This window comes from Talpa occidentalis, unplaced genomic scaffold, assembly GCF_014898055.3.
Source record: "Talpa occidentalis isolate TD23 unplaced genomic scaffold, MPIMG_talOcc4v2.1 talOcc4.4, whole genome shotgun sequence".
NCBI lineage: Eukaryota > Metazoa > Chordata > Mammalia > Eulipotyphla > Talpidae > Talpa > Talpa occidentalis.
This window is the reverse complement of record NW_023604295.1, coordinates 98,766,587-98,779,587: the sequence shown is the minus strand read 5'-3', so window position 1 is coordinate 98,779,587 and position 13,001 is coordinate 98,766,587. Positions and strand designations below refer to the sequence as shown.

Genomic DNA, 13,001 nt, shown 5'->3' with positions numbered 1-13,001 from the left:
CTTGATGAATGATATGTACACATACTTTATATATATATATATATATATATATATATATATATATATATACACATGAATATACAAGAATAGTGGATGAAAACTGTGGAATGAGTACATAATTCTCATTATTTCTCTCATTCCAAATAACATGAGTGGTGGCACAGGCAGTTGAGCACAGCGCTGTGAAGCTGTCCGCAGCCTCTGCAGCACGGGTTCAATCCCAGCCAGCTGTGGAGATACCCACATGGCGAGCAAACCTCTCCTGTCTCGCCCGCTGCTCCCCTCAGCGGTGTGTTTCAATCAGTGTGCCTGTTCTGATTCCTGCTCGGTCTCTGATGACTCCTCTTACCCTCCCATGCATCTGGCCTGCACCCTGGTTCTTGTATGAATAAATAAATCATAACATACCATAACATAAAAATACTAATCAGCAACACCTCTGGAAAATAGAAGTACCTAACACAGGAATCCATTAAAGAAAAGGGGTCAGAACTGATAAAACCCACACGGCAGTGAGAAACACAAGTTCTGGGAGAGCTGTCACACAGAATCAAGGGATTACAAGAAGAGGGAGGAAGCCAGGGGAAATTATCAGGGAGATATCAAGGGATCAGTGGGTGGAACAGGTCTTTGATCAGGCATGTCCCTTCCTCTGCTTGTGTTGGGCAGAAAAAGCAATGGCAACAGCTCCAGACTGAAATGAGAAGGGTGATTCTGAGCACAAGGAAGTAACCTACTCCCAGAAGGTATAGAAATCTTCACTTACAAGAAGGCACCCCAACTTTTAGCATAGTCTACCCTAACTATCATAATTACTGAAGGCTGGTTACAGTGAACAGGCAGACAACCAGGAAGCCACAAGTATAAAGGCTAATCAAGTATCTTCAAACATTTGAGGAAAATCAACATGAAGAAAGATGCCAAAAGTGGGGCCTGGTAGCATAGGGATTAAAGCACTATCAAGCTATCGGCAGCCACTGTGGCATGAGTTCGATCCTTGGTATGCCAGGGAGATAACCCACATGGCATAGTAGACCTCTCTACTCATCTGCTGCTCCCTTCAGCAGTACAGCAGTGTATTTCACACCTCTGGCCTACACCCCAGTTCCTGTATGTATAAATAAATAAAAATAAATATTTAAGAAATAAAGATGCCAGGGGCCTCTCCTGATGGTGCAGCGGTTGAGCGCTGGGCTGCGAGGCTGCCCGCAGCCTCTGCAGCGCTGGTTTGTTCCCCAGCTGACGGCGAGGCTCCCACAAAAAAAAAAAAAAAAAAAAAAAAAGAAAGATGCCAAAAGAAGCAGCAAGACTACTGTTTAAACAATACTGTTTAATTCTCAGAGAAAAACATGGTGGCATTATAGGCATGATAAAGAAATAATCAGAAATATTTTATAATATTGATATTACAAAAATGAAAAAATGAATCCCGATATAATAAGAGAATGCAAGTTAAAATAATGTGATACCCACCAAAATCTACAAAGAGCTGATGAGACTCAACAAAAACAAAGAAAATAATCCAGTCAAAAAATGGGCAGAAGAAACTTCTCCAAAGAGGAAATACAAATGGCCACCAGGCATACGAAAAAATGTACAACATCACTTGCAATCAGGGAAATGCAAAACAAAACTACAATGAGATACCATCTCACACCAGTGAGAATGGCACATATTAAAAAAACTAGCAACAACAAATGTTGGCGAGGATGTGGAGAAAAAGGAACTCTTCTGCACTGTTGGTGGGAGTGCAAACTGGTCCAACCACTATGGAGAGCTGTGTGGAGATTTCTGGACCTACTAAACATAGAGCTTCCATATGATCCAGCAATTCCACTCCTAGGTATTTACCCAAAGGACACAGAAACATCAATTCCAAAGAGCACCTGCACCCCTATGTTTATAGCAGCACTGTTTACAATAGCTAAGCTTTGGAAACAACCCAAATGCCCAAAAGTAGATGACTGGATCAAGAAGATGTGGTACATATATACCATGGAATATTACTCAGCATTCAAAAAAGATAAACACATGCAATTTGCAGCAACATGGATGGCGCTGGAAGGGATCATGCTCAGCGAAATAAGCCAGAAAGAAAAAGAAAAATACCGGATGGTCTCACTCATAGCAGGAATCTAGAAAACTTAAATAAGGGACCAGGAAAATGAATATAAGAAAGTGAAAATCAAAATCAACAAAAAACTATGAACCAGAGACACTTTTTGGGGGGTGGGGGGCGGGAGGGGAAGGATTGGGGTCAGAATGGGGCGTTTGCAATTGTATGGGGGAATATAAACATAAAATTTAAGATTAAAAAAAAAAAAAAAAACTAGCAACAACAAATGTTGGCGAGGATGTGGAGAGAAAGGAACTCTCCTGCACTGCTGGTGGGAGTGCAAACTGGTCCAACCACTATGGAAAGCTGTGTGGAGATTCCTCAACCTACTAAAGATAGAGCTTCCATATGATCCAGCAATTCCACTCCTAGGTATTTACCCAAAGGACACAGAAACATTAATTCCAAAGAGCACCTGCACCCCTATGTTTATAGCAGCACTATTTACAATAGCTAAGCTTTGGAAACAACCCAAATGCCCAAGAATAGATGACTGGATCAAGAAGATGTAGTACCATGGAATATTACTCAGCATTCAAAAAAGATAAACACATGCAATTTGCAGCAACATGGATGGAGCTGGAAGGGATCATGCTCAGCGAAATAAGCAGAAAGAAAAAGAAAAATACTGGTCTCGCTCATAGCAGGAATTTAGAAAACCTAAATAAGGGACCAGGAAAAAGAGTAACTATAAGAAAGAAAATCAAAATCAACAAACAACTATGGACCAGAGACACACTTTGTGGGGGGTGCAGGGAAAGGAAGGTTTGGGGTCAAAATCAGGGGGTTGCGATTGTATGGGGAATATAAAAATAAAAAAATAAATTATAAAAAAAAAATAATGTGATACCATTTCCTTTCTTATCCACTGGATTAACATTAAAAAACCCGGTAAAAACGGAAAAAGATAGGAACTCTCCCACAATGTAGGTGGGGTTGTAAATTTTAAGTCTCCATGCAATATGGCAGAGTTTTTATTAAAAGGGAACATTGCTTTTCATTTCTAGGAATCCATCATACAAAATACACACATATATAAAGTATATACAAAAAAATTCATTGCAGCATTATTTTAGTAAAGAATAAATGAAGTAGGGGCCTCCTTGGTGGCGCAAGGGGTTAAGATTAAGACAACCTACGAAGCTGACTACAGCTACTGCAGCACATGTTCGATCCTTGGTCAGGGAGATTCCCACATGGCACAGCAGACTTCTCCTGCCTCACCCGATGCTCCTCAGCAGTGTATTTCAGTCAATCTGCCTATTCTGTTCCCCACTCTGTTCTGGTGAATCCTCTCACCCCCTGCACCTCTGGCCAGTACCCAGTTCTTGTATACAAAAATAAATCTTTAAAAAAAAAAGAATTGAAGTAAGCAAAATATCTATTAGTAGGAGTATGTAAGCTTAATAACTAACAATGTATACAATGTTAGGAAGCTTTAAAAAGAGTGAAGCAAATCTTTTCATAAATACAAGGATCAACAAAATGCATTAATGAAAGAGGTGAAAACTATATACATAAAGATTTCATTTATTTAAAAATGTATTTATATATAAAGATAAGTAAATGCATATAAACACAAGCATTAGAATTTGTAGCTTCAAGCTAACCTGTTTAAACAGGTATAAAGGTATAAAGATGGGGTTATGGGAAAATATTTTATATTTGGATTCACAATTTATTCATTGTACATGTACCCACTTACACACACACACACACACACACACACACACACACACACACACACACAAACCTGGGCAAGAATATTGCATCCTCAGTAATGAGGGAACTCTCAGATTTAGGTAAAGTGGTAGTAGACTATAGTAAAAATAGCAAAAGTTAATTTATGCTTCTGATGTTTAAGGAACAACATTAAAACTAATAAAGGCTAACAAAAGGCATTAGAATGAAGATATTCCTATCTGCTTTCTTAAACTGTAATTAGCTGTTTCATTAATTGCCTTACAAGCTAAAAAGGTTATACCTGTAAACTTCTGCTTGTTTTTTTTCTTTCATGAAATAGATTCATTCAAAATATTTGTAGTAGTAGATAACTTGTGCTAAGGGGCAATGGAAATTTGGGGGAACTCTAAAGGCAAAGCTGAAGAAAGCCTGGGCCAGATATTTCTCCAAGTACTCAACATTAAACAGTGCTTTGATTCTTTCTATATAAATGACAAAGATATATACACAATTTCAATTTTGCTTTCTGGCTTCTATATAAATACCATTCTATGGATAGAATGGCTTTATTGAAGACAATTAAAGGTTATAAACTGATGACATAAAGACACTATCAGATAAGAATTTAACAAAGTGTTGAACTAGAAAATTTTAAACAAAAAATGAAACCAAAAAGTACAGATGATAGAATTATTATGTTGTAAGTTAACAAAGTAATCTATTTTGTAGTGTCTGATCAGAAACAATGGGAACAATGTATGTAATGCTGCTATTTGTTCCCCATTGTGCATTCTCCTTTTCTTCCTTTAGTAAGCAGTATCTTAATATTAGCCATGGCTGCCCAGTTAAATACTACATTTCCCAACCTCACTTGTAGTTAGGCATCGATGCCACAGAACTAAGTTCTGACCAATGAGAAGCCTGCAGAAACTAGGCATATTAATGAAATCCTGTAAAAGGAAAAAAAGGGGTGGGGGGAAGGCTGTGTCCTCTAGCCTTTCCAACACTTGTTAGTTGGAACTTATAAAGCAGGAAGCTAATATAGGAATATTAAACTTAACACAGAAACTATATACTAAACATGGCAGAGCACTAAGATGGACAAAAACCTGGGTCCAAAGCACTGTAAAGCCTAGCCTGATTATATCTGCTCTAATACATGAGAGAAATAAAGTAAAGTGTAGCCTACTCATTTAATTCGATAATATTCACAAAGACAGTATTGTTAATCCATGAGGTGTGACAGTATCCCTTACAGATTAGCTGCTGAAACCACATTTATAATAGAAAAGGGTAGATCACTGCACACAAACCACCTACAAAAGCTGCTACTTACTGTTTATACTGAGTATGTATGTACCTGCAAACATTCAGACTGTTCCATAACTTTTGTAAATTCATTACCATGAACAAGAAAAAGATAGTTAATAATGAGCACAACTTCATAATAAGAAAGGGCTATTTAAAAAAAACCTTGATACTTACTGACACATTAGCACTATCACTGCTTGCAATTTCAGCTGCCTTTTCAATAATCTGTTTAAAAAAAATTTTAAATTTTAGCACTTATATTTGTAAAAGTTTAAATGTAAAATGGCTACACTTGTACTTAAACTACAAGGAACTATATGTGGTTTGACATTTCTATGCTTTTTAATGTAAATATGGTATTTTTTAAAATTTATTTATGTTTTTACATCATTGTGCATTTTTGCACATAAAATTACCACCAGCAAGACACCTGTGAACTGTCACCATAGACTCTTGCGCTCTCTCCTTCCCTTAAATGTGATAATTGAATGTACAATGGTATGACACAGTGATTCTCAATCTTCAAATTCTTGGCAGTCAGGAAACAATAGTATTTATAAAGCATTTTGATTCCTAGATTACACTAGGATTGTCTGTAGATAAAATAAGTAGTGCTGTGCATATGTAAGTGAAGAGAATTTTAAATATATGTGATTATAGTCTAGTTATGAAAATACAAAGGTACACAAAGGTATGGAAGAATTACTAGATAAAATAGAAGCTTTTGTTATTTGTCATTATGCTCTATTCTGAATTAACAGATATCAAAAGTAGAGATAATGACAAGAGAAAACCTAAAAATAATTTTTAAAATCAAAATTCAAGTTCAAAAAGGGATTTCATTCTTGAGAAGATTGAAACCCACTGGTTAAGCAGGAAGATTAGTGGGTAAAAATTCTGAAAATCCATATTCAGTTACTGAGTTACAGGATCCTAAGTGAATAATTTACCTGTAGCCTCATGTGTAAAATGTAGTGATAAATCCAGTCCTATTTGATAGTGTTATTGTAATGATAAAATGAGATTAGTTACTGAAATTAAGCAATAACCATAAAACTAACAAGGCAAAATTACAGTAAAATATATTCAATTAAATTAAAAACAGGAGAACTTTCATTTTTTATATCTGTATTATTTAATTAAAGGAAAATCAGTAAGTATAAACAAGTTTATACATATTTATGAAGACTAAAATCCCATCCCAAGTTGATCTTCAATGATACACTCTTCAAGGGATTAGAAAGGAAAAAGGAAAAAAGCTTAGTGACCAGTTGTAGATGACAGGAGCAATTTTAAAACAAATCATTTTAAAGAAACTAGACTTCACTTAAAATATTAGATTAAAAACACTTTCATTTGCACAGGATGTTGTATTTGCAAAAATGCTTCAAAAAGCATCTCGTCTGATCCAAAAGAAACTATAATTCATTGTTGAATACATATCACAATTGGTATAAAGATAGTGACAGCTAAAACTATCTAATATTTCACAAGTAACTGCAGTTTATAAATAAATTTCTATGTAGGGAAGAAATAAAGCCATGACATTAAGGTAGCAGATGTGTCAAAATGTGTCTTGACAATGTACACTAAGGCATATGATTCTTAACATATTTAGAACTTATACTGTAATAATCACAAAATTTAATTTGGTTGCATTTTATTGACAAGAAAATTAGTTTAGAAGAATCTGAAAGGAAAAGTTACTTCTTAGGTGGATTAAATTCAATAAAAATTAAAGGAAGAACAGAGTTACATACGTTTAACTTATATTACTACTTGAAAAATCTATATACAATTCTGGTAGTTCTAGATGTTAAAATACAATTAAGTTTAAAGATGGATTAATTTAAATATTATCTAGCATAGTATTAATTTTGAGGTAGTTCTCAAATTGATTAAGGAAATAAATTTATTTATGATCTGAGAACTTGTTCAAAGGTTTCCTTATCAAAATCAGCATATGTGAAATATAATGCCAAACCTGAAGTTAAAACAAGGCATCTCAGCTTTCACAGTAAATTAACGTAGCCCTATTTTCAGTCCCCACCAGATACTGTCCTTGTCTCCAAGACATACAGCTTGAATATTAAGGAGGTGTGTGTAGAAGTGGAAACCCTTAGAATAGATTCCACAAAAATAGAACCACAGTAAGTATACCAATGGTAATATTCAACATAAATCATCTGTTATTTCAATACCAATTCTAACACTGTAATAAACTCTCAACCACCACAATAGGCACATTATACTATATATTTTACAGGTCTAGAGTTATATATGAATACATTTATATCCCTTTTAAAATGAAAAGCTTAGGGAAAAATTGTGATTTCCACATTTTATAAATGAGGACCTGAACTCCAGAGATGCCCTATCTCACTAGGGCAGTGAAGCCAGGAATAGAGTTGGCTCCTTGCTCAGGAGTCTTTGCATTGAACTAAGGTGTCAACGTTGTAACAATTTGAAACAGAAATAGACATAGATACATAGAGCTTAAACTATATAGAGCCATGAACTAATAATTAAAATATTTCATGCATTGTAGCCTTTTAAATACTTAACTTACCTTATCAAAGGGAGGGTAATAATAAGGTTGTTTTTTATTCTCTGGGAATTTGATGTGTAATGCTGTTGCATTTTCAGTATATGGATTTGTTTGAACAGTTCCCATAGGATTCAACATTTCTTCAAGTTCCTCTAAAACATGAAAATAATTTTGATTCTTAAGAAAATTAATTTTAAACTAAACTACAGCAAAACTTTAATGGATTTCAACCACAAAAGTTACTTTAAAGTGTGTCATCTAGGGAAGTTGGGCAGACAATTTAATCAGTAAGCCTCTAATTTTCTGTTAAGGCTTAGCACAAAATTTGAATATGCCAACAAAATTATATACATTTTCAAAATGAGAACGTTAACAAAAACTACTGGTTACCCATTTCTTTCTTGAAAAAAACTTAATTGGAACTGCTCTCCCTCCTCGAAAATTAGAGATTCCATAGGAATTGCTATTATTTCATCATTGTATATGGATTTCTTAATCACATGTAATTTCATTTCCATGGTAATAATAGTACCCAAATTGATACTTTGGGAGTCATCAAAGACATTCTTTTTGACAAACATAATGTTGTTAATGTTCCCATAACTAGTAATACAGTTTAACAACTTTTCTGGTAGTTTCTGCAGCATACCACTTAAGTGGTAAAGACTCCTTCAACTGACCCACCTGCTTTTCTTCAAGGTACTCCTTCCTCTTTCTCTGCCACCATCCTAAACATGGTCTATTCACAGAAATGTACCCAGGAATCTTATAAGTACAGTTGTGATAAAACCCTAGAGTTCATATAACTTTCTCATTTCACCAATAAATGAGTAACAACTAAATGCTAAAGAGACATTAAACTTGAGATGAGAACACAGTTAGCAGTATAGCATAAAATCTCTCCAAACTAATTTCTCTTTTCTTATACCAATGTTTAACACAGCTTTTCTCTCTGTACTTCCCAAGCAAATAAAAGAATAAGTCCATTCTATGTAGGTCTAATAACCAGATAGTATGCACACTCAGAATTATCGTTCAAAGCTAGAAAAACTTTACAAAGGTTTTAAACTTTCAGCTCCAAAATCAGTCTTTTGCTCACCTTGTTTAATATTCTCACATATCAGATTCAATTTTCACCTAGACAGAAGCAATTCCATGACTTTTAAGCCTCTAAAGCTGATTTCTTAGCATACTTCAATCCTGTACTTATGCTACCTAGTAGCATTATACATTATACTTATTTGCTCTACCAAACATAACTCTTCTAAAGTGAAATTAAGCATTTTGGCATTCTTATCAGTCCCAAGCATGTAGGAATAAACACTTAAAAGTGATCACAAAAAGGGCTATCATTATAATATATAACAGAGCACAAATTGGTACAATTTCTCTTCAATTTCAATTGAAGAGAAATTTGTAATTTTCAGAATTACGAATTATTCTTTCATTCAACCCATTTCAGGGAATTTATCTTAAACACATACCTGCACTAAGCAAGAACATATAACACTGTTTAAAGTATTAAAAGATAACTACTTTAAGAAGTAGCAGCAACAGCACTCTGTAGATTGATGAGGTTAAGAAAGCAAAGAGCAGAACACTGCATAAAATGTGTTATTGTGTGTAAGAGAAGGAGAAAAAGAGAAATCTACGTTTGTATTTTCTACTATATACATAAAGAATTCTAGAAAGATACAAAAGCAACCAATAAATGCATTATATACTTTTCAAGGATAACCTAGGAATTCTAAATAATAGATTATTTGTAGTTCCTTTGTTTCTTCTGACAAAGGGGGAAAAATGTGACAATTCTAGAGACAATACAAGCAGAGCAAATATGTTAATGAGTAACAATAAATGATTATTTTTCATCTTACATTTGGTTAGAGTTAAGTCACGTCATGATATGCCAAGTTAATGCCATCAAAATTGTCAAGTTTTCTAAAAGCACTAATAAAGTTGCTTAAAGTTATTTCTGATAATGTATGTATCTAAATTACAATTTTTTTCAAAGTATATTGTTGAAGTGAGTAATTTTTATTCTAACTGTGAAAATATAATCCTCTTAAGAAATCTGCTAAATCCACACAGCTCTCCTATATTTGTAGAACGACACACACACACACAAATTAGAATACAAAGACTTAATAAATATGTCAATAGATAACTAATCATTCAAAAATTCTTTTCTGGGGTAGCAACTACTAGTATATGATCATTTTCAAATGTTTGTTAACCACAAAAAAATGAATTGAAAAAGTCAAGAAGTTCACAATTTTACAAACCACGTTAACCAACTATGAACATGGGCTAGGAGAGGGAGGAGACCATCACTATATAATACAAAGTTTACATTAAGAATTTCCAACAATGGGCCTCCCGGTGGCGCAGCGGTTGAGCGCTGGGTTGCGAAGCTGCCCGCGGCCTCTGTGGCGCCGGTTCGATCCCCGGCTGCTTCCTGGCCACCGGAGGAGGGTCCCACATGGCGCGCAGACCTCTCCTGCCGCCCGCTGCTCCCCTCAGCAGTGTACCTCGGTCCCTCTGCCTGCTCTGCTCCCCACTCTGGCTCTGGTGAATTCTCTCACCCTCCCGCGCTTCTGACTGTACCCAGTGCATGTATAAACAAAACAAACAAACAAATAAAATAAATAAATAAAGCATGCCTCTATTAAAAAAAAAAAAAAAAAAAAAAAGAATTTCCAACATTTCAGAAAGAACTGTGATAATAGAAAGCTAATCAGTCTGTTATACAAATCCTAGGTTTGAAGCAATAACTTCTTATTGTTGAGCTGTACTATCCTCATCTATAAAATGGGTACCTCATAGAGTATTTTAAGTAGCATTTGCGAAACAAAGGAACATGGAAAGTGCTACTATTAGCTCAAATTTCAACTAAAGCCAATGAATAGATGTTTTTACTATTCCTCCCATATCAGTGAATGTTCCTTTAGTGTAGAAATTTATTACAAATAGGAGCAACAGAAGTTGTTTTAAAGAAGACATTGTTCCTTAGGAGATTTTTTTCCTTAAATTGAAAAAAATGGTTATTGCAGGAATATATTCACGACAATATATTCAGATACAAATCACTTTGAATATATTAAAACAGTATGTGGAAATCTGTTTTCGAATAAACAAAGATATAAAATGATGGCTTCTTTACTGAACAGAAAGAATAGTGAGTCAGAAAGAAACATTAACTACTACATATGCCAAAGTTCCTCTAACATTAAGTATTAGATATTAATCTTACCAGGAAATGAAGACCAGCTGTGCAGAATTATGTCACCAGATCTCAATTGTCCTTTAAAGTCAAAAACCATTGTATTTACCCATGCTACAGGATAATGCTGTTGAAAAAGAGACCATTACATAAATATGCTAAGAATGAACTTGAAGTTGGGAACATGTACATGTCCTCAGTATTGATAATATTAGTTCTAGGTATTTCTAGAGTTCTGGTTAATTTCTTTTAAGAAAAAAAAAAAATCCCCCAAAAATACACATGGAAAGATGTTCCACTTTAAAGAATTTTTAAGAAAACCCTAAAAGTCAATTACTGCCTAACAATTAAGCTGTATATCCCAAAACTAGAATGCTTATTGTAGAAACACTGGTAATGGTGAGGAAATCTTAATGGCTGAAAATGTGTGTGATATAATGTCAGGCTGTAATTTAATTTTTAAGAGTTTTCAGTTTAGATAAATCTTAATGATACAATGTTTCCAGGTACTGTAGAATTTATGTATATCTTTACAAAGGAAGCACCAAGGTGACAAGACTTTATGTAGACACTTAGACAGTGTGGTAAAAAACCTTACAAATAACCTAATAGTATGAGAAAAATTCTCTATCAGTATAGGTCAAAATACTAAGGAACTAACTCTTCTGTATCGTTTAGACATTGAAATTTATTTTTTAAAAACCAAATGATAATAACCACTGGAAATAACTACATTTTCATGTTAAGAACAAAAGGAGACAAATTCACGTAGACAAATACAGGAAATAACAGGCTTTTTAAAAAATGTATAAAATTCATGTCTCTATTCCATGAAAAAAATTACATAGAGAAAACGAAAAATATAAAATGGAAGGTGGGAATATAGAAAGATAAACCATGCTTTAGTTACAATTTCAAAATCCAAGAAATTCTGAAAACTAAAGGTTTGTCATAACTCATCTGACAGTAAAACACAGGCAGAAATGAAATAAAGTGAATTGATAGTCTTCATATGTGCCACTTAGCATATACATTCATATGATATTTCACTGCTCCATGCCACAGGCATTGTATGAGGCATAATCTGTGATTTCTGAAAAAGGGCAGAATTCTTTATTCTCAAATGTATCTGGCAGTTGGAATTTCAACTAAGGGACCATGGATCTATATATTTTTTAAATCTATTCTTCTTTTGTTTTTTTTTTTTTAACTTATATCTCCTAAAAAGTATTACATTAATAGTAGCATTATATTTACTAAAACAAATCGGCCAAAAGAAAAAATAAACAGGTCATAAAAAAAACAGATATCTGCTACGCTTTTGAAATCAGTTTTTAGAGAACAAAGTTACATGATATAATTTCATTTATTTCATGGGAGAGGCTCTGAAGGCTAGGTGGAAGTTGCTTTTGATGTTTATATCCAAATTTCTTTCAAAGGTTCTATTCCAAGAAGACCTAATAACATGTGCGAGTTACTCAGTTATGTTGGGTCTCTTGCATGTGGTGTACACGTTATTATTAAACTTCTAAGACTTTTTTCCAAAAAGTCATGATTATTTTCATTACTTCATTAATTCAAAGAATCTTATAAGTATTCCATCAAAAACATATTTTCATAAGTTAGTATATCATTACCACTTTCCCAGCTTTTCTGATGGTCTGATATTTTGAGGGATTAATAGTTTTAGTTGATTTCTTCGTTTTCACTTTATCCAAAACTGCATAAACAGCAAAACATAATCGAGCCATTCTTGGCAAGTCACAAGTATTAATATCAAATTCCAGTGGTTCATTCCAAATGTGATCATTTTTCCCTGATATCTCTGAGCTTACAATGGTTTTACACAGGAGTTCGGTACCATGAAAAAGGCCAGCCCTGACATGAACCTGTAAAGAGGGAGACAAAAATAAATACAAAACCATGAATAATTCACCACTGAAACACCTCATTTGGAGAAGTACAACAACAAATCTATGACTGCCTGTTTGTCTACAGGATCATCAGAGTGTAAAATTAATCAGTATATTATTCACCAAGCTGTTAATTTAACAAATTTTTCACTCACTAAGAAGACCAGCCAAAAAACTTCAGGGGTTTCAATTATATAAGCAGATCTA

The 13,001-nt window shown here is 34.1% G+C and overlaps 1 protein-coding gene across 2 annotated transcripts in view; it reads right to left on the bottom strand.

The window, feature by feature from the left end:
* Window positions 1-13,001, bottom strand: part of PIK3CB (phosphatidylinositol-4,5-bisphosphate 3-kinase catalytic subunit beta) — a 152,057-nt gene that overhangs the window by 40,140 nt on the left and 98,916 nt on the right. For both annotated transcript variants that reach the window (XM_037525893.2, XM_037525894.2), the window contains 4 exons: window positions 12,519-12,770; window positions 10,912-11,008; window positions 7,680-7,810; window positions 5,285-5,335 (listed from right to left, as the gene is read on the bottom strand). In XM_037525893.2, the coding sequence (XP_037381790.1) occupies window positions 5,285-5,335; window positions 7,680-7,810; window positions 10,912-11,008; window positions 12,519-12,770 (531 nt within the window). The remainder of the gene's footprint in view (window positions 1-5,284; window positions 5,336-7,679; window positions 7,811-10,911; window positions 11,009-12,518; window positions 12,771-13,001) is intronic.